This window comes from Manacus candei, unplaced genomic scaffold (assembly GCF_025592945.1).
Source record: "Manacus candei isolate 608988 ecotype Guabito, Panama unplaced genomic scaffold, ASM2559294v1 h1tg000026l, whole genome shotgun sequence".
Lineage (NCBI taxonomy): Eukaryota > Metazoa > Chordata > Aves > Passeriformes > Pipridae > Manacus > Manacus candei.
The window spans coordinates 968,092-990,524 of record NW_026138074.1 but is presented as its reverse complement, the minus strand read 5'-3'; the positions used below and the strand labels follow the sequence as shown (position 1 = coordinate 990,524).

Below are 22,433 nucleotides of genomic sequence, written 5' to 3'. Positions count from 1 at the left end.
TAAAACATGTTTCCACATTTCCAATTTGTATTTTAAACCAAGATTTCTTTGCTCACTAGAGCTCTACCTATCCCTTTTGCCAACAGGTGCAATAGCAGTGTAGCCACAGCTTTTCACAGTGGCTAAGGAGAAGGGGCATGGCTAAGGTAGAAGGGAAAATGAGTTAATTTTTAAGAGTTAGACAATTCAGCTGGAAAAGCATAGTGTCTGTCAGTAATGATCCTTCATAGGGAAAGTCAGAAGGTGGCAGGTAAGGCATGCTAACAAGTTGTATCACCAGGTGTTGAAAGCAGTGGATTCCCTCCCTACATCAATTGGTTGCCCCAGCAAAGAGTAAGAGCTGTTTATTTGGCAGGACAGGAAGAGACAACAGACGGAAGAAATCAAAGGAAGAAGTTGATTTTTAAGAAGTTGGTATTTCAACTGCATGTATTAGAAGGATCATTTTGAACAAACATTATGGCAGAAGTTACTACAATAATCCAGGAGCAACGTTTTCTGAATTTCCTGTTTAAATTTTATTATATCAGATTAAGAATGTTCTCTTGACTGTAACATGTTTGGTGGGGAAAAGGGGAAAGCTTTTGCTGAAAGAGAGCTGTAAATACAGGACAGAACATATTACTAATAATCATGATCACATTAAAATATATGGAGTGCTTAAGGTCCCCAAATCTCTTCAGCCCTTTTCCTAGAGCTCACTCACATAATCGCTCAAGATAACTGCAATACTACTGTGTATTGTACAGATATGTGTAGCCACTACTATAACAAACAGGCAGGTTAAAAAAAAAGAAACTGTCCCACAAAATTTGCCCAAGATTGTATTTCAAAGAGTGTGTATTTTTTCAGTACCTTAAGTAGTAGGTTAGGTAGGTTATGATGGTGCTACATAGTAATAGAGCCAAGAAGTGACAATCAGTATACATAGTCTTTAATCACTTCAATAGAATTATTCTGTGTGAGGCAAACACTAAGCCAAGTTCAGCTTTACAGTAACTGTGATCATTCCTTGCCATGCAAAGCTACTTGTAAAAATATGAAAGAAAACTGAAGGGAGAAAAAACATTTAAAGTACCTGAGACTTATCACAGGCAGTTTTTGTTTGGTCATGTGTTGTTTAATGTTTCAGAAAATGGTTAATCTAAATGAGACTGCAAGTCCTGAACCTCAGCCATTCTCTGAACAGCCGTTGCCTGTTTTATTACAGATTTGTGGCTGGATACCAAAAGGCTGCCCTGAGTGATGCTCAGGATGAATTTTGTAACATGGTATTAATAGTGTATTTCTTCATAGCCTTTCAGCTGAAGGATCTCCAAGCATTTTGCAAGTTACATCATTTAAGATGTCCCCTCTCCACATCCTCTTACTTTTAAATTTAATTTTCTGAGAGCTGGAGGTGGTAGTGGGAGAAACATTACTGTGTTTCAAGCGTGTTAACTGACCCCTCTGTGGAGGTGAATATATGTGCATTCCCTCCCAACTTCTTACTAAGGAGAGCAAATATTTAGCCATCTGAGATTCAGGATACCTATGTGCTCAAGATACCTAGAAAGAAAATTCTTGGTACCTCAGCTTCTGTGTTTGATGCCAGCCCAAGGGAACCTGTGGAACAACTGTGTATATAAAAATGGCTACCTTTATCACAAAATATTTGGTGCCAAGCACTTCCTCAGAGCAACACTGTAAATTAACATGGTGAAAGCATCTGCAGCACCTCCCCTAAGTGTGCATGTCCTCCCCCTGGTCTTCTGTAGCTGGGTAGGCAGACACCGAATGCATTGGGGCTCTCAAGGGGTCCTATTCCTTCTGTACTCAGTGCTTCCCATCAATTGGCATGGAAAAGCAGTGGGGTGGAGTGTGACCCCAGTTCAGACTGGGTCTGCTTCAAACCCTGAGATATAAATAATGAGCGAGCCCAGCCAAAAGTATAATACAGCTGCTAGTTGGTCTCAGCTGCCCCTGGAGGTTTGCTGCTACCAGCTCATGTCCCAGATGGATAAACAAAGCTCTGACAGGGGTAAAAGGTCCTACAGCTCTTCCAGTTGATACAATATCTGCCAAGAAATCTTTGAGACTGTGGTTCTCAGGCATGCTAAGGGCTATGCTGCCCATTTCTGTTTTCTTAGTTCCCTTTAACCCCTCCCTTCTATTGCAGATTTTTAGTAGAGACTTCAGCTGAGAATGCTCCCGTTCCCGTCTGGGCTGATGGAAAGTTCCATGTGTTGCTGTGCAGATACTGCCACGTTTTCATTGACTCGAGTCCAGTAGAACTAAGAGGAAACATCTGTGGAGAGGGATAGCTCTCTGTTTGTCCCAGAAATTAATTGCTTCTGCTGGGAGTGTCGAGAGGCTGAAAGCTGTGTACTAGAGGTGAGGAGTCTATCAGCTCCTGCTAGGCTTTTACTCATGTTACCTAAAAAGCACACACTTCGAATTTACCTGCTTCACAGGGACAGTCTCCTTGGAGCAGAAGAGGGCTAACCTGTAGGTCAGTGGACCTGGCAGATTTACCAAGCCCAGGAATCCTGTCAGCCAGCATTTTGCAACTACAGTTCAAAATTGCGGTTGTGTGGTTTGGGGAGGAGAGGGGAGCTTGTTCTGCCCTGTGGGCAGAGGTGGAGGCGATGGGGAGGAGTGAGGCTATGCCACGTGCAGGCAGGCTTTATATGAAAGCTTGCTTCATCACAGCCTCTTGTAAAGACAAGTTGGTGTGAAACAGAGCTTGCTCACAGTTTCTGTGAGAGCAGAGTGTGCAGATCTCTCTTTGAGGGATTCGGCACCCTGATTTGACATAAATACTAGGGTGTTTCTGCATTTTCTTTCTAAATAGGAATTAACTGAAATTTACCCACTTCTGCCAGGACTGCCTCCAGCTTTTCTTTTGAAGTTCAGCAAGTGCCACTGCCCTCCTCATCACTGCGATGTTCTCCAGCCCTGCTGTGGCCCTGGTTTACTTTGCCTGTGGTCAGCAGCCACTGAGACCCAGAAAGCAGAAGAATCAAAGCTGTGACTGCTGAGACCTGAGCGCTCCAGTCCTTACCCCAGAGCCTCCTTTCCTTTATCATTCTTGAGCAAAATGCAAGAGCAGGTCTGCAAATGGTACTGAATCTCTTCAGCCATCAGCCTCTGTTATTCCTCCCTGCTCCCCAATCCCTTGTCTCCTAGTGCACTCCTGTGTGATTGCACTCCCTGCCCATGTGAGGCAGCTTTTCCTTCTAAGGCAAAATGTGGCTGCTCCTGTTAGCTGTGCCTCACTGAGGCTTCCTTTCTTTGGTGAGGTCCCAGACTCCCAGTGATACTGCTCGGCTGCAGCGGGGCACTTTGGTACATGCCTCCCCACAGAGAAATTGCAGTGCCTTGGTTTTTCCCTGGATAAGCTGCATTTCCAGCTATCCAGTAACAAAGACATTTTTGCTGTTCCTGCAAAACAACATTAGAATCTCACACATGCTGTTAATGACTCCCTGGTGATGGTTTCAACCTCAATTTCATTGGTTAGAACACTTTTTAATAAAGCTGTGAACATCTCTTGCTATCCTGTTCTCAAAATTTGGGTAAGATCAGCAGCACAGGCATGCCTGAGTTTTCAAGTCACACCATTTGTTGATGAGATGATCTCCCTCATTTAGACTGATATCATCATAGTTGCTGCAGGCCTGTAGCTTGTACCTTCAGAGGGGTAAGAGGAAATGAAATCTCAACCCCTTTCTGATGTGCAGAGACCCCTCTCCACTCAGCTAGCAGGGCAGGGACTACAGCCAAGCCAGTTGTGCTCAGATGTTGGAGGTACTTGGAGCCACCAACCTGCAGCCCCCCTCTTCCAGAGGAGCTCTCCCACTACATGTTCTCTCTTTGTTTTGGCAAATGGTAAGTTTTGGTATTTCCACAGTTGGAAACATACGGATTGAAAAGTCATGATTTAAGTCCTGTCTTTCTTCTTTCCTCCAGAGAGAGACCAATGTTAACCTGATGAGGCTTTTCAAGATTGCTTTCTTCCTGCTGTCTGATCATGCAAACTTTTCTCTAACTTAAAAAAATAAAGCAATTAATGAGGCTGAAGTTGAAATTCTCTTACAACCCCTAATTCAGCACCCACAGCGATATGAAAGCAAACCAGTTGCTCAAAGGTGGGAACAATGTGCAGTAAGAGCATAAGCTGATAGAAATGCCATCTGCTTGCCAGTCCTAAAATAATGACTTCAATGGTGACTTCACTTGAACTGATGCTGTGACAGGCAGTTTCGTGCAGCCTGTTCAGCGAACCTACACAATTAGGAATTCCTCCAGAGTTTTGGTGTTGGATTTAGACACTTGACTGCTTTTTTCCTTTAGTTGTTTGGACTTTGGGATGTGGATGATGGGCAGAAAAACAAAGCAGCAAAGACAGCTGGATTTACCCCTAACCCCAGGAGGTGCATACTCGGAAGGAAGCATGAGTCCTTTGGTGCAGTTCCTTTGGAAACAGGAGAATTTTGAGCAGCTGGTACTACTTGAGTTCAAGTTCTCTTCATTTGGGTTCAGTTTAGGGCCTGAGGATCTACTGTAGCATGGATCCTTCTGTTCTGTGACACTTGGTGAGTGAGGGGGAGAGATATGAGCCATCTTGTCATGGGATGTGATTAGAAGGTTCCCTCCTTAGGCTCAGAGCCAATTTCCTAAAGTTGATGTTGGGGATAACATTTTGGCAAAGTGCTGACTCCTTGGTTTTCCTCATCATTGTCCTTATGAAAACCACCCTTTCCTGAACTATTATTGCATTTATTCTCAATTGGCCTTAAAAACAATGATCCATAGATTTGGCTCTTTCCATTTTAACCTGTTCCAATGTTTATGCTGCTGGAGATCAGGAGTGATGCCAGCATGAGTTCAGGCAGCAGCTAATGAATATCAGAGATTTTCTTCTGGGAGCCCCACTTCCTCACAGCATGTTCACTGTTCACTGCTGTTTCTCTCCTGTTCCTCTCTGAGGTCACTGCAGTGCTGCTGAGATGCAGATCCTACCCCTGCAGAGCAGATTTGGTCAAGAGAACAGAGGTATGAAACCCAGTGTGCTGCCCCAGCCATGGGCCAAGACACCGAGCTGCAAAGTCCTGCATGTAAAGATACTTTGGGTGTCCCCCTTTGCTCTCCTGCTGTCAGTGCTGGTGGGGAAGGCAGGAGCATTCCCAGAGGAGGGGGTGCTGCAGGCAAAGAGTGAACATCATTCTGCATTATGGTGGCCTGCCTCTGAACTGGTAGCTTAGCCTTGAAAGGCCAGGTCTGGTAGTTGCTGATCTTGATTATAACCATGTGAATACTGTTATCCAGTCTGCCCTTGCACTTTCCAGCCATTGTGCAGTGGCACTGCCTCATTTCTTGGCTTGGCAATACCTGCTCTTTTCCTAGGAGGCAAAGCAAAATAGCCTCTGATCTCGCTGCCCATTTCCTTGCCTAGCTGGGCACAAAATCACAGGTTTGTATCGCTGCCAGGAGCATCCAGCTTCCTTTTGTGGGCTTATTCCAGCGACCGTTTTGCTAACTGAAAACCTTCCAAATTCAGCATGGCAGCCTACTTACTGGGTTTCCCAAAGCCACGTAAACTTTTCTGACTGCTTCCCTGCGGCCTTGGGATGGTTTCCATAAGCATAGGTTCTTCTGCTCTCTTTTTTCATCTCAAACCAGTTACCTTACAGCTAACAGGGGCTACCCTGACCAGGAGACCAGGCTTGAAGCCAGGGAGTAAAGTGCTTTTACTGGGAAGTAAAATCCAGAATTGCACAGATGTAAAAAAAACCTGTTTTCTTGGCATAATTTTAGTATTTTGCTGATGTCTTCCAGTTCTATTAGTTCATCTAATAAAAAGGATTACCTCTACTCACCTCCCACACCTCCCTTAGTAAGAAGTGTGAATCGTTGGGATCTCAAAAGCATGATATCTGCCCAAGGAGCCAACAAAGGTCCATTGATAGCCCCTCATTTAAATGGAACTGCAGCCTCTGGCTTCAGCAGAAGCCTGGGCAGGGGATGGGCTGGGTACAGGCTTTTAGGTGGCTATTCTCTGTAGCATCCTGTGGCAGTTTGAGCCACATTAGAAATCCAAAATCCAATTTCCAGGCTTCCCCCCACCCCTTCCCACAATTTATCCCATCACCAGAGAGAAACTTTCAGGCCAGAGGCTTCTATAGGGGAAGGGGGAAGTATATACATTTATTTACACAAATAAATACTATACAAACTAAAGGCAACTATATATATATATATATTACATTACTATCAGTCCTTCAAGCACCTCCCTTTAACTTTAGTCCAGGAGAAGCCTTTCAAGGCTGCTGGGTAACGCAGTCTTTCTCTTGTGGGAGTGTTCTGGGCCCCTGAACACTCCTTAACCAACCTTAAGCTGTTTGTGGAAGTCCTTCCTTCCTCACGAAGTCCAAGAAGGTAGCTTTGAGTCCTTTCTCCTCGGTCTGCTGTGTGATCTCTCTTTCTCAGTCTCATACCTCGGTTCGTAGGCTGCTGTAGTGTAGCTTATCAATGTACGCGTCCTCTCGGGTGCTGTGAATCTCTTCCTTCACAGCACACACTCCAAATGCTGCCTCCAACTCCGGCCCAGGCAGAGTTGGGGGGGCCGCAGGTCTCCCCTCTTCCTCCCCCCAGAGGGGGGAAGAAGGAGCCCAGCCAGCCCCTGGCCTCCTACACCTACACACAGCAGACACCAACAGAAACTGCCAACAGTTTCTGGTGCTGCGTAAATATGATTTTTCAGCAGAAGCGAACATGGACAGTGATTGGCTCTCCAGGGAACACTGCCCTGGCACCCAATCACCTCTGAGCCCCCCCCTGAACTCTCAGCGGGGGCCAATTTTAAACTATGACACATCCTCATTCTGGACTCATTGCAGCAACACTTCAGCTTGTTCCCATTGTCTGGGTTTGTGGGGGTTTATCAGCTTTTATACTGTCAAGGATTTTTTTTTTTCAGTCTCTGTAGGACAGAATTGGGGCAAAGCCCTCTGTGAATAGGTGTTGCAGCTGGAGACAAGTGTTTTGAGTCTGCTTATTTTCATTTTTCTCTTCTTCAGGAAAAATGATGGTAGCATCCAGCAGAGGACCTGCTGGCTGGTGCAGAGAGAGGCCCCCTTGGTTGTGGACCTGTTCTTCAGTGGCTAATGAAAAGCCACCCTGCCCTTCTTGTTTCAGCTGGGCAACACTCTGGTGGGTCCCAGACACACAGAAATCCGTGGTTAGGGATCACTGTCAGACTCTACACCAGAGCCATCCGTTTCACGTACAGCAGCAAAGGGAACATTTTGGGTTTTTTCCCAGCTTGGCAGGACATGAATCAAAGCAAAGGCAGGCGAGCATACCTGGAGCCAAGGAAAACTGGGAGGTGCTGAGTTACCAGAACTGCTTTCAAGTGTCAAGGAAAAGGAACATGTATGTGTATGTAGGTGTCTGGCATCTCTTTGGCTCCATTCCATTTTGGGATAGTCCAGGCAGGAGAACAGTAAATCCCCAAAATATATTTTTTCTGGCTTAAATTTGAGTGGGAGTAGTACATGTGGCAAAGGGCAGTGAAAATCAAACCCATTCCTTCTTGGCTTCAAAAGCTTGGACTGCAAGGGGGCTTCTGTTCAGGTAGGACATAAGGGCAGGGTTTTCCTTATTCAGCGAAAGTGTGAGGCAGGGTAACACAGTGGTGGCCAAACTAAATAGTACCTCTTTTTCCAGGCACCCTGTTTATATTTTATGGTCCTACAACTCAAGTGGTTTACATTGTGCTGAGTGGCATCTTGCCTTAAATTGTCAGAAAAGTTTTAAGGTTAATGGCTGTTATCTGGAGCACTTTGTTGTCCAAAAAATGCCCATCCCTCCTCTCCTCTCTCTGCGTGAGTTTCCTCCACTTGCTCAAACTGTTCCTCCTGCAGGAAGGGCTCACCTGCTTATGCTGCAGCTGCTGAACAACCACACCATCCAAAAAACAGGCAGTGGTCTGCAGTGTTGCTTGGCACAGCCCAGCCCAACAGCTCCAAGAAGTCAGGCTGGGACCCTGAAAGGGGGTCTCAGGGAGAATGGCTTTTTGTAGAACATGTTTCCCCCACCCCAAGTCCCACTCATCCCAGTCATCTGTTACAGCTCTAGAGGTATTAAGAAGCCTGAATGTTCCCCAAACTGAGTGAAGACACAAATTTCTAAGTATTTTTTGGCCACCTAACTATGCAGGTGGCCCTAAGGAAGACCCCTCACGTACTCAGCCAGACTCAAGGGCAGCGGGTGTGAAGATTTTCAGAACCACCATGCCTCATGAAGTGTCTCAGTGCTTTGACAGACTCAGCCATGAGATCTTTTGGATTATGGACCCTGGCACGTGCCAGATTTCCTAAGTACAAACTGCACCTAGTGTGAGTACTACTAGAGCAGGAAGGGAAGTGGTCCAGTGCCAGGCAGAAGCAATTCACTTGGTGTACAGAGATGGAGCAGCCTTCTTCTTAGTGGGACATCTGCAGTAGCAGGTCGAACATCTTCCCAGTTTTCTTCATCCATGCTTTTGCCCACACCTGCCAAAACATGGTTCCTTTGGTGTAGAGGCTGAGATCTCACCTTCCTGCTGCCTGGTAGGGTGAGGCAGAGCTGAAACACTTCCAGCTACCGGTCAGGGCAATGGAAAGGGTTAAGGAGCAACCTGATGAACAGCCCTCTGGTTGGGTTAAAACCTCTGGAGCTGATGTTTGGTTTCTTATCTTACAGAATTGAGAGCAATTTTGGAAAATTAATAGCACATGAAGCCACTGTGTGGTCTGGTGGTTGGGTTGCATTTGCCACCAAAAGAGTCTCACGCTCCTGGACGGTGCCACTCAGATTTTTATGAGGTCTAAATGTAATGCTGCTGCCGGGCAGCTCCACAGCACTAACCACCCCTGTCCTTGCAAAATTGCCGTGGGGCAGAGGACAGTATGGCAAACATAGTTGTCTTCACTCCAGAGGATGGGAATCACCGCGAGGAGAGTGATTTACACTGGAATTGCCTCAGAACTGGCAATTCAAGTCTGGCGCTGGGAACCACACTCCATCCCCAGCCATCAGGGCAAGGAAAAGGGATGGGCAAACACTAGGTCAGCCCCTCCTGCCCCCCAGCCCCAGCAGGTCCCACAGCCAAGAAGGGGTGTCACCAAGCTGCTCCTCAGATAGACATAGACCAAAGCCTTATCCTACAACATAAATTTGGGAGCTGGACAAGAGCAAAGGCACAGTCACATGCACCACAGGCCTGCTGTGCAAGGTAACTCCTTTTTGCGGAAAGGGATCCCAAATTTAGAGGTGAAAACCTATCATGTTGGAAGCTTCCCTCAAACTGTGACTGTCTAAAGGCAAACAAGAAACTATCTTTGGGGAGAAAGCAGTTGGCTTGCATGGGATGGCTCTGCCCACAGCCAGCAGGGCTGCCCAGCACCTGCTTCCCATCCCCACAGTGAGCAGAGAAATGGGTGTTTCTGCAGCAAGGGAAACCCTCCAGAGGGAACCCCATGAAGAGCTGGGAAGAGGTGGGCATGAAGTACCAGTCTCATCTCTCAAGAAGAAGCAATGATGGCAGGACAACCCTACCAAAGCCACAGTGGAACTGCTTTTTTTAGGTGTTAGAACCATCCTACATTTTGAGAAAGGATTACTCCAGGAAAAAAAACAACCAACCTCTGCCCCACCATGGCTGCACTCAGCCTGGGGGGCTCACAGCAGCTCCTCGCAGAGGGGTTAAACCAGGAATCTCCATGCCAGGCCCTTTGTCACACCATGGTAGGGACCGGGGCACTCAGTCCTCCCTTGCACTCCCCTCTGCCTCTGTTGGCACTGGCAGCATCCCTCACGGACATCCCTTCCGAGGGGCTATGGGGCAGGTGGCCCCTCTCTGTTCCCTCGGCCACCTAAACGCTGTTTCACACCTCATGCTGCTGTTGCCATCGCTGACACACAAGATCAAACTTGTGGCATTTTGCTAAAAGTCGTAGGAAGTCGTTCCAGCTATACTCCCAGCCTTTCCTTACGCTTAGCTTAGCAGACATCCAGTACATTCATTCCCTTCTTTTTTCCCTTTTAACAAAAACAAGCAGAGTGCTAAGAAATGCAACCCCTCTGGGAGGCTTTCAGCCTTGGCCGGAGCTGCCTGAGCCTCCCCCCGGAGCAGGGAGGCTGCCGCTGGCCCGGGCTCAGCGGACGGCTTTCTGGGACAGTCATTCCTGACTCCAGCCGGTGTCCGGGCGGCTGTGTGAGGGCAGAGCGAAGCCACTTCACGATCGCTCGGCACCAGACGGCAGCGGCATGGCGCTCCGGGGAGCCTGCCTCCTCCTCTGCCTCCTCCTCTGCCTCCTCTCTCTCGCCCAGGTCTCCGGCCAAGTCCGGCAGAAACCGGCGGCTTCCAAGAAAGGTAAGGGGCAGTGGCACCTTCCCTGCGAGGAAACCTTGCAGGGGCTTGGGGGGTCGCAATTAGCCCACTTGTTTGGGTATTTAACAGTGCTTTAATGAAACTTCTCTAAAAAGCATCTAAAAATGTAATAAAGTGTCTTTTTCTCACCCCGCCCCAACTCCCCCCACCCCACCGTGGGGATGATTGTGTAGCTTTTCTGTAAAATACTGAGGATATTGAAATGGCTTGGGTGGGTTCCTGCCTTAATAAATTTGTTGGGACAGCTTGGTCTGAATTTCGGAGGGCAACGCATTTTCCATGTTCTCTCTAAGGTTCATACCAAACCTTTCCTGTACTAAAATCCCCCTTTCCATAACTTCCCACCCCTTCTCATTCTTTTTTCAGAAGCAAGTAAGTGGCAGATGACAGGCAACTGATTTGGAGACAAAAGTACGCAGAAAATACAAAATCCATAAAAACACTGGCCTCGGTTGTATGTCACACTGTACATGAGCTCCGACTACTCAGGCTTACCAGAGGGCAATGCATACAAAATTATGTCTATGTTTTATTTTCCCTAGTGGCTTTCTTTTTTTCCTTCTCCTTTTTTGCTGCTGTCCCATCCTTTCTCCTTCTGACTCAAGGCACATTAACTACAGGAGAAGGCAGGTAGGGAAGCAGCATGTGAGCCTGCCTGCCTGATGTGCCTGACTGCATACCCTTGGGCTTAGATAGCTTCTGGCAGGCGCTTTCCTGCTTGGAACAAAGTGGAGAGCAAGGAAGAAGCATCCTTGGAATTCATTTGGCCAGGCTGCTCTCTAGGCTCACCCAGTTGCTGTTTTTGTCAGATAGCATCCTTGAGAAAATTTTTCCCTTTTCTCCCATTAGATCTTTCTATGAATTCACAACATAACTGCTTATTCCACATCTTGTTTCACAGGATGTAGAATAACAGAGAAAACAGTTTGTGACTTATTTCTAGAGCAAAAAATACGCCTTTGGGCTCATATAAGGCACATACATGCACTGCACTCACTGGAGCTATAAAGACATTTCTTAGAGAAAATCTATTTTAGAGATATATCTTAGATACTGAAGAGAGACATTTCTTAGAGAAATCCTCTTTTTCTCTCTGTGTCACTGCAACTGCTGTTTGTAATCAATTGGTGATAAGAAGGTAGGAGAAAAATCACCTTTTTGACAGAAAAAACTTGCTCTGATTTAAAATTCGTTGAGGAAGGTGTCCTGAAAATCAAGCCATCTGGAACAGCTGTTGGCAGGTTTTACTCAGAATTTCTTGTCAAAGGAGACATCAAACTTTCTGTGGGGAAAAGTTGAAAACCCGGTAACTTGGCATTTTTTTGGCCAGCGGCATCCAGCCCCAGAGTGGATCAGCTGCCCTGCCTTTACTGGAAACTTTCAGCATTTCTTCATTAATATTTTTCATATCTTTACCAATGCCAGGGGGTGGGGAAAGGGAGAAAGCGCTACAAATCTCCCAGGAGGCTCCTCTTCGCCTCCAGCCCCTCCCCACATCCAAGCCTGCCTGCCCAGCCACTGCAAGGGCCGGGGCTCAGCTACTCCTGCTCTGAACAAAGGCAGGTTGGCCCCATCTCAGCCTCATCCCAGGCCTCTAGTACCCCCCATCCTGGCTCACCTCCTGCACTTTGCCCAGGAGGGTCAGGCAAGGCTAAGCCAGGGGAGGGTTGGGGTGTTTGGCTGGATTTATTTTTTTTAATATATGCAGCCAAACCACGAATGTCAGAATAGAAAGCACTGATTTGAGCCAAGCATTTTATCTTTCTTTTTACTTATCTTTTGTTTTCAGTTTGGTTTGGGTTTGGTTGTTTTGGGGTTTGTTGTTGGTGTGGTTTTTTTTCTTTTGTAATTACTGCTTGTATTTGGATCTGCTTCAGAACAAAAATGGTGCTGTTTCAACATGAAAAGCCAAACCACAGTATTTAGAAAATGCTGAGATGGCACATTCACTTTGCCTGCTGTTGGGTTTTTCCCCCTCAAATTGCTCCCCAGTTGTGATTCCAAATGCAGCCTTTCGGCAAACTCTCCCTGTTCCCTGATGCCCTGGGGGGCAGACAGGATTTGCCCTTGTCTGGTAGCTCTGGGGGTCTCACCCAAAAGGATGCCCAGAGGAGGCAGACAATGGCACTCCTGCCTGGGGGGCAATGTCACCCCCTGGCTTAGGGATAACAGGCTGGGCACCCACCAGCCCTGGTGGAGTCTTCCCTTGGTCACAGCCATGGTGGGTTGCTGGGGGCACAAGAGGAAGCAGCTTTGCATAGCTCTCACATTTATTTCTAAGGTAACTGGAGACAGAAATTGGAGTTCAGATGCTTAAATCAGTGAATAGGGACTAATTTGGGCTCCACTCCTGATGCTGCCCAAAATTTCAGTGTACTCTTGTACTCTGGGTGCTCTTTCCTGAAGATGCCTGTGAACATTTACACTGAGATAAATCCATGCGTGTGTGTTTGGTCTCCTCCTCTGATCCAGGGACAGACTGCAATATGGGATCTGACGTTTCCAGTTGGGACATTCATGGAAATGCCTGGTGTCGGAAGAAATACAGATGGTCAGGGAGATTGGATGACAGAGATTGTAAATCAGAGCAATACTCATTCTTCTGCGGGACAGAAGCCTGTTTGGATGTCCAGGCAAAGCTAAGCAACCCACATATAGATCCAAATTTCATATAGTATTAGTTAAATAATTAAAATTAAATACAGATGGATTTGTTTGTTATTCATCATGTAATTAGATCAAGGAACAGCAGGTGAGAGTTCCCATTTGCAGCCTTAAATACGTTTCTGGCCAGGCTTTCAAACCAATGGACTACTGCAACCCGCATCTTTCTGTGAGTCTCCTTTTCATCTCTCCTCTGCCCACTCTTAATCCTGCTGCTCATGGTTGGCTGCACAAGGACCCACTCCAGCTCCTATGGACAGCATTGGCGTCCTGCATGCTGGCTTCAGTTACGGCAAACCCAAACTGTAAACAGGCTTGATCCTGGGCTTGAGGAGGCGAGCCTCGAGGAAATGACAGCAGAGACAAAACCCTGCAGTAATAATATAGCAAACTCAATGTCTGTTGACGTAGCTGTGGTACTCCGTAGCTGAAGAGCAAGTTAACCAGTCCTGATCCTCCACGCAATGTCCTAGTGAATGCACTGCTGTAGGAATGTCTTGTGGCCCAGGATTTGGAAACAAGGCTGTCACAAGGGACGGGGCGCTTAGATAGTTATCAAGGAGATGCGTGACCTCTCATGGCAGGGAGCCTCCAGGTGGAAACCCACCAGCAAACCCAGTTGGAACACCATAAGGAGCTGTCCCGGCAAGACTCATTGACAATGTTCTGCCATGGCCCTTGGATGTTACTTAAACTTTAGAACATTTGTTCTGCTGCAAGAGAGGCTTGCATGGAAAAATAGAACAGGATTAATTAGCCGTTTCCCACAAAGTGTTTTCATCAAAGGCAGCAAAATAAAAACTAGGCCCTCAGTGTTAAGTGAATCCATTAAAGTTAATTGAGCAATGAGTAAAGCAGCTTTAATGCCCTCCTCCTGATGTGTCTGGCTTTTCATATTCATGGCACCATGTAATCATCGGGCTGGTGATTCTGTTCCGCATCCAAGCTGCTTCCCTACTTGCCTGGCTTGGTGCCTCAGCTCCCCATCTTCTTGGCCCTCCAGGAAACCTGTCCTGCTGCATTTGTGGGCAAACTGTTCCCTTTCCTTTCACCCTATGAGGACCACTAGATGCTTATGACAGGCAAGGTAAAGCAACAGGAGCAGCAAAGGTGGTGTAGTGAATACAAATGCCTCAATATCCAATCTCCCAACACCTTCAAAGAGTGATGGTCCTTTTGCTCCTGTCTAGGAGAAATTCAAATACCAGTTAATAGCTTGTTGAAGCCATTGCAGAGGCAACACACCTAGCAAGATGTAGGCTTTAGTAGCCAGCTGCAACCAACTCCCTGGCCAAAGAGGTGTCTTCTCACAGCAGGAGAGCAGCTCTGGCCAGTCTTGGGGTACCTACTCCAAGGACGCTGAAGGTAGAGGTGATGCAGAGGCAGCCTGAACTGGGAAAACTGGGTTGACAGTGGAACCAGGCTGGTGAGCAAATGCTCACTCTGATGTATGTGCAAGGGGACACAGGTGTTGACTTTGTGGATTCCTTTTGTTTATCATTCTCTGAGGGCAAGGAAATCTGGAGTTTTGATGATAGGAACAGATTTGGTTGCCCCTCCTGGGATGTAACCAATGTTTATGCTCTTTCCTTGACTTCTCCAACAGAGGGTGTGAGCCTCAAAATGATTGAAGACCTGAAGGCCATGATTGACAACATCTCTCAGGAGGTTGCTCTACTGAAGGAGAAGCAAGCGCTCCAGACAGGTACAGGACTTGCTGAACAATTCAAGGCTTTTGCTTTGGGAGAGGAGCTCTTATAAAGCGGATCCAATTTCTCCACACATTTTGACAGGAGATGCCCAAGCACCTCACAGCAACAACATGGGGAGAAAGGCTGGGGGATCAAAGCAGAGCGTGGGCTCTACTGCAATTCCTGCAGGCAGGTGAAACTCCTCAGGCAGTTAATGACAGGAGTTGTGCAGTGTGGGGCCCCACTCTTTATGTGCTAGATCTTCCCATTTGTACAGCTACTGATATTTCTATGACACTTAGCCAGATGTTCATTTTCCTTTATGAGGTGGAGGGATGGGTTATGGATTAGTCTGTGCTTTAACCAAATGTAGCTTACTCTTTTTGTCTGAACCCCAGTGAAATGGTGACCTGGTCTCTTACACATACCACAATATTGCCCAGGGAACCTCACTGGTGGTCAGTTCCACCATGCTTCATTAAACATACACAGATGACAGTCCCAAAATGTCCATCTTCCAGCAATGCTCCACAGTTATTCTGTGCAAACTCCACCAACATCAATAGGAGCAGGATTTGCAGAATGGAGAACAGAAATTAGATGAAAATGCAATTTAAGGAGAATTTTCTCCTTAAAAAAAAAAAAGGAATACAAGCAAAATCAAGGCTTTAGTTCCAAGCTCACATTCATTGAGAAATAATTGGTTTGGATATTAATGTGTGGCTCTGATTAGGTATTGTTTAGCTACAGTACCCTGTACTCCTCAAGGTTTAGAGCTTAAAGAAAAACAAAATAATTTGATATTCTTAACACTTAAATCAGAGGCAAGCAGAAACTTCCTCTGAAGACCTCAAGCTATGCAAGCACAACGCTTCTGATCAAAGCTTATTAAAAAACACATTTTTTTCATCTTGCATAATTAAGACGATTTAATTGGCACGCAGGCTTTTCCCAAAACACTCCAACACTTGACAGTGCCCATGACAAAACTCGTTTCCATCAAACTCCTCTGAGAAAGAGTAGCATTGGCTGGGGAAGAGCAAGGCCAGGGACAGGGGCAGGAGGACCATGCTGTGCCTCTGCCCCAGCAGCAGCAAAGCCTGGGAAGGTGGCAGGGACACCCTGAAATTCCATTTTTCCTGATGGTTGGCTGACAGGGAGGACACGTCCCCATGACTGTGTCCTTCATAGGAGGGCGGGGGCCCCTTGGAATCCCGTGCTGCCAAGGGCTGCTGTGCAGCCTAAGAGAAGAAGTTTTTAGTTTGACTGCTGGATTTGCTGCTGCTGCCTCTTCCTGGGCACCATTTTTAAACCCAATTCCCTTTCTGTCTTTTTGTTCTGTTCCTGTGGTAACTTCTCAGTTTGCCTGAAAGGCACCAAAATTCACCTAAAATGCTTTCTGGCGTTTTCGGACACCAAGACGTACCACGAGGCCAGCGAAAACTGCATCTCACAGGGCGGCACGCTCAGCACCCCCCAGAACGGGGAGGAGAACGATGCTCTCTATGACTACATGCGCAAGAGCATCGGCTCGGAGGCAGAGATCTGGCTGGGCCTCAATGACATGGCAGCAGAGGGCAAGTGGGTCGACATGACAGGCAGCCCCATCCGCTACAAGAACTGGGAGACTGAAATCACCACCCAGCCCGACGGCGGCAAGCTGGAAAACTGCGCAGCTTTGTCGGGGACCGCCATCGGCAAGTGGTTTGACAAGAGGTGCAGAGAACAGCTGCCCTACATCTGTCAGTTCATGATTGTGTAGTGGCAGGGCCTCCCCCATGCCCGCCCACAGCCCATGTCTTCCCCCTCAGCAGCAGGATTATGAAGCTATAGGTGTGTGTACGTGCACGTGCACATGTACGTACGCACACCCGTGCGCACGTGTCCAAGTAGAGTCGCTCTTTGCAAAGAGAGTCGTCATGGCTCAGTGTCAGATTGTAGAGCGTTAGAGCATTTCATTTGGCCATAACCAGCCCTCTTAGCAGCTGCACTGTTCTTTCTAAGGCATGATTCATAGATATATTTTTTTACACAGGGAATTTATTAGGATGGCTCAGTTGTTTTGGCAAAGAACCAGTGTAGCAGTCCAGCCTAGCATACAGCTGCCTCAGCTGCCCAGGACTGTCACTCTGCAATGTCCTTTCCCATCTTGCTGAGCTTTGTTGGGACACCAGCAGAGCTAATTTCTTTTTTCTTCTCTTGTTTTCCTTCCCCAAAAACCTTGGCAGTGATCTGTGGGAGCTCCTTGTTCCTCGTAGTGCCATGATTCAGCCTGCTGAGGATCAAGGTCCTGTCTCAATGAGTGGAGGGAGTTATTCCTGCTTTGCATTGACAGATACAATTGGGCTTATTTGGCAGAGTACCAGCTGTTCAATGAGTTGTCCAACTAGTTGAGTTATGTGCATGAACAAATTAGCAAGTTACAGACATGTTTGGTCCTTTCCTCATCTACCAGAAGCCAGTTTCACTGACTTCAGTGGGAGAGCAACACCCACTGCCAGATCTTTTAATGAAAAAATCCCATCAGCAGCTTTATTTATGCTGCAGCATCATGGTGGAAGCAGCAATGACTTGCAACATAGTTAGTCAAATATATTATTAAAAACAGAAGATGAACGTATTACGTAAATAACATAAACATAATGCTATTAGGGAATACACTGCTATTTAAAAGCAATGGTGTATTGAAAACAAACTCCAGGACAACTCACTTCAGCAGCTTTAGGAATAACCTGACCTGTTTTTGTGATGAGAACCCAGATGAAATAGTCCAGTTGCTAGTCCAGACACAGTCCTCGGCAAGCATAAATCTGCTGAGCACTGTGCCAATATAGTCATGCCCAGTTGAAGGTCTGGCCTCAGTAATTTTTTACTGAGACATGAGTAAAAGAATAGAAATAAATTTAAATTAACAGCAATGATGGGAAAGTAGTGCAGATCACCCCGGTAGCTTAATGAAGCTCTGCTGGCTGTTGGCTGAAATGTATCAGAGATTCTTTGCAGTCTAGTGCTTGGTAATAACCCCTCCAGTTTGGCTCACATCCCTTGTGCTTCCAGGTTGGGGGTGTCAAGACATGATGCTGTTGGGGAACCCACAGGATAGGTATTCCAATTTGCTGCTTTGTTTAAAAGCAGCATGATGGTAGGTCTTCCAAGACATCAAGTTTGAGCCAAGCTGGAAACACACATACGCAAATGCAGAGTGCACGCTTCTGAGGCTGTCACTATTGCCAAACTCTCTGCTGTTCAAATGACTATAAAATAAAAATATCTACATAGCTTGCTGAAGGAATGGAGTCGTGTCAGTGTGATTGGAGTGCTTTCTTCTCCTTGTCTTTCTCTTCAGAGCAGCTCCAGGGATCTGTCTGAAGGTTGGAAATTTTAAAGGCAGAGGGAAAAAGCAGGTGAGAGCCTCTTACCTTGTAATATGCTTTACAGGATTCTCCCCCTCCTGCCCCATTATCATCCCAGTCACATGCCATACACAGGATACAGGCAGGGAGTCCTTTTATAGGAAAATAAGATTTCCTTCCTCCCCTCCTCTTGCTGCTGGGAAATTTCATTCTAAAATACAAGCCAACACAGAAGAAAGGTCCCTCCCTTTAGTGGTGCCGGGGGAGGCGGCACCTCAGGTCCCAGCATTGAGACAGTCCTTCCCAGGCTGCCTTCCACCTCCTCTGCAAAGAACAGAGCTGCAGCAGCACCAAGAATTCCTCTCCTTCGCACACTGATGTGGTGACGACTTCTCCCTCCTTCTCCTCCTCCACCTCCTCCTCTCCTGCATCCCACACAGGAGAGAAGACGGTCAATGAAGAAGACAGTGCTCCACACCAGTCTGTGAAGTTTCAAATGCTGCAGAACTGCATGTGAAATTAGGTCGCTTTTGCACAGAGGGCAGCCCTTTGCCGAGCTTTACTTTGGGCCCTGCTCCTGAAGATTTCCAAGACTCTTTGCTGTAGGTCATGGTTACATGCTACAAGCCAGCTTGTCTCAACATAAATCCTCTAGTTCCTCTGGCAGATGTTCCCTCCATGTTTTGAGATACACATGAATGCAAAGCGACAATGCTGGAAGAGTTGCTGGCTTTAATCCAGACTGGACATAAACCACAAGGTCTTACCACACAATGTGTGGTCAGAGAAATAAACAGAGGGCTTTTATGGGAGCCCAGGAACAGAAGAGGGACAACGTGAAAGTTATGGACCCTGGCTATGTTGAGCTTTGGGGAAGATGTGGGTGCTGGAGCTGGACCGTCTTTGCCTAGAGTGTGTATCTGAAAAATGGCCGTGGAGATGGATGCCAAAGGATATTCCCAGAGCAGACATTAAAGAGTCAATCTCTCAAAATCTAAAAAATAACAAGTTGGTCTCAGCAGATTTCTTGCTCATATCTCTCTTGCTCTCTATTTTCTCATAGCTAAACTCCTGCTAGCATCATTCCTCACAGATGTCTTGCTCTTCTGAAGCTGGGAGGGGAACAGGGAAGGGTGGTTTTGCTCTTGCTGTAGTTGTTGGATCCAGGATGATGAAACTGACTTTGCAGTTTCAGTGTTACTTTTATAAGGTTAATATTATTCTTACATTCTTCTTCTTACTGTACATTATGAACTACAAATTTTCTTTGAAAAGCCAAAGAAAAAGAACTTCTAGAAGATTCCTCATCCTTGCTTACCACAGTACTCTTTTTTGTTCGTTTGTGGCCAACTCTGTGTTTTGTGCTCACAGTGAATGCAAGGATGGAGGGGTTGAGTGGGGGACGCTGGCTGCCTCAGCTCCAGAGGGACCTGATGGAAACTGCCCAGAGCACATGTGGTCCATCTGCTGGGGGTCAGGACAAGCATCACTTTTTTGATCTTCCATTAAATTGTTTTTGCACTTAAGCCAGAGAGGAACATCTGCTGTCCACAAAGTGCGGTCTGAACCAAAGGAATGCAGAATAATGGAAAGAAACCTCAGCTCTTCTCCCAGAAAAAGGAAATGTGGAAATGATCACGTCTGAAACAATATATTGTGATGCCTGCAATCTCTAGTGAACCTCATGTTATTAAAATAGGAGATGTTGTGTAAGATCTTGTGCCACTGATGGCACCACTTGGCTGCTTGTGGCTCTGTGACACAGCAGAGGAAAGATGAAGAATGAAATATGCATATATTTATATAAAAAAAAGAAGAAAAGGTTTTGGGTGAGCCCACAGAAAGAGTTACCCCAGTACTACATCATCCACAGCTGACTTCAACAGACCTGCACTAATCCACACAACTGATTGCCCCCACCCCAATTCACCCAGGTCCAGAAGTTCAGGACCTTCTTTGCCTGAAGGTCCAGGCAAAGGACCAAATGGCTCAGAGTGAAATGGCTAACCATAAAATGGGTAATACTTTTCTGAAATCTCCCTCTGAACAAGAGCCAGAACAGCACAGGAGCCAGGTTGCTTTTTGGTTTTGCTCAATAAAAGGGCCAGCTAGGCAAAGGTGGGTAACAATTTGGGAGTTGTGAGCAAAAAGCTTGTTTTGAGCCTTGAATACTTTTGTGGGACTCCAGCCTTAGCAGTCCTGGGTGAAATCAGATCAAGAGAGATTGGTGACATGGGAAAAGGACCCCAAGCAGAGAGAAGGCAAAGATTCACATTCAGAACAGGAAACCCAACACCATGCCTCTGCTCCTTGTGCCTGTCCACTCAGCCTGGGGGTTACTCAGACTGAAGGCAGCTGGTGCAGCCTGTCATCCTCTGCAAGGAACACTCCCTCAACACCTGTGCTCCTGCCTGACACAGGGGGAACATACTTCCCACCTCTGTCTGTGGAATGAGACCATTGGTAGAATGCATTTCAAAAAGGAAGGACCTCCTCCACCCCTGAACCACTGAACCTTGTGATTCCTATAGGCTTTACTGTTTGGTCCTCCTCCTGTGTAAGCACTGAACCCCACTTCAGTACCTGATCTGCCAGTTTCTCTTTTTGCAAATAAAATAAAAAGCTTAATTAAAGTTACATTTCTCCAGCTCAGAAGCTGCCATAGGCAGGGAAGCAACACAGATCTGTGAGGCTCAGCAAACAAGGGTAAGCAAAACCACCCCTGGGAGCATAACTATAAACCAGTTAGGGGTCACTAAACTAATGGAGAGTATAAAAATAAACTCCTCGGGGATAGAAGATAAAGAGGATATCAGGCTATGGAGTACAAACTAAATGCTTTATTTTTTTATCTCCAGTATAAAAGTACCCAGAGGGAGTCCAAAGGTAACAACCAGGAACTAAAACCAAATGGCAACCATCTTAGCCACGACTCGCACCCGGCAGCCTCTCCACTATGTCCTGCGCTGTGCAGACAGGTCTGTGGCTGCATCACCCCCCTATGACTCCCATCTGTCCCACCATGCTAGAGACTGGGACCTCACCCCAGTGTCTGCAGCCTCACTCCAAGAAGGAAGCAAAAACCCACAGGTGCCATGCTGCCAAGAGGTGAGACCAGCTGCTAATCACAGAATACAGTCGTTTTGCCTCAGCCCTGTTAGAAGGCTGACCCTGAGCCCGCAGGAGAGAACACAACACAGAAGCCACTTGCCAGCCTGGCAACGGAGAACATGTCTCAAATTGCTATGTTTAGAAAACACTGTTTGGGAAGCACTATAGCTTATGAAAGAAAATGCAGGAGGGTAAATAAAATCTGCAATCCCTACTGCTTTTGTATAAATGCCCCAGGGCCAGCTTGGTTTCCCATTGTAGTATCAGTAACTTCTTATTTCTATCACACCCATTAACAGGGAGCCCAAAAGTGAGGTCTGTGACATTCAGTAGTTTACACTGTTTCTATGTTTCTCAGGACCAGTGAGGTCACATCTGGAATGCCAGGTCTAGTTCTGGGCTCCCCAGTACTGAGGGACACAGACTTACTGGAGTGAGTGCAGTGAAGATGAAAGGATTGGGGCACCACAAGTCATGTGAGGAGAAAGTGAGAGCTGAGACTACCCAGCCTGAAGAAGAAAAAGTTCAGGGGATCTTATCCCCTATCTTATCCCCTATCTTATCCCCCTGATGGGGGAGGGTAGTGAAGACAGAGCCATGAGCACAAAATGACATACAGGAAATCTTGCTTAAAGAGAAGAGAACCCCTTTTCTCTGTTAGGGTCGTCAAACCCCGGCACAGGTTGTCCAGAGAGGCTGTGGAGCCTCTTCCCTTGGAGTTACTCAAAATCTGACTGGACATGGCCCTGGACAAGCTGCTCCAGGGGACCTTGCTCTGAGTAGGAGGCCTAACCAGGCAGGTTCCAGAGGTCCCATCAACCTCAGCTTTTCTGTGCAAACACAACCACTGAGCAAGGGCTCCTACCTACACAACTTGTTCCTCTTCTACAGACTCAGGAGAAAAACAGGCATTTCCAGGGCAGACTGATGACCTCAGACATGTGATAGATGAGCTGTCATATAAACACCTTCCTACAGAATAAGGTTATCAATAAAGCCAATAAAATAATCTCTTGTGGGATGAGATTTCTACGCTGTAGTTAGTGTTGCCAGAGCTCTAGATACTGACTAGGTCTTACTGGTCTGCCAAGTGTTATCAGAAGACAAGAGCTGAAATTCATACAGCTATTCAACCAAAAGAAAACTGGAAAAAAAAACTCCACTAAAGCACCAAAAAGCAAATTAAATGTGTTTTTT

General features: G+C 46.7%; 1 protein-coding gene across 1 annotated transcript; it reads left to right on the top strand.

Annotated features, from left to right (window-relative positions):
* Positions 1–10,186: 10,186 nt before the first annotated feature.
* Positions 10,187–18,060, top strand: CLEC3B (C-type lectin domain family 3 member B). Its single transcript, XM_051789175.1, has 3 exons — positions 10,187–10,399; positions 14,688–14,786; positions 16,134–18,060. The coding sequence occupies exons 1-3, from the start codon at positions 10,294–10,296 to the stop codon at positions 16,532–16,534; spliced, it is 606 nt and encodes a 201-aa protein (XP_051645135.1). The 5' UTR covers positions 10,187–10,293; the 3' UTR covers positions 16,535–18,060.
* Positions 18,061–22,433: the final 4,373 nt, after the last annotated feature.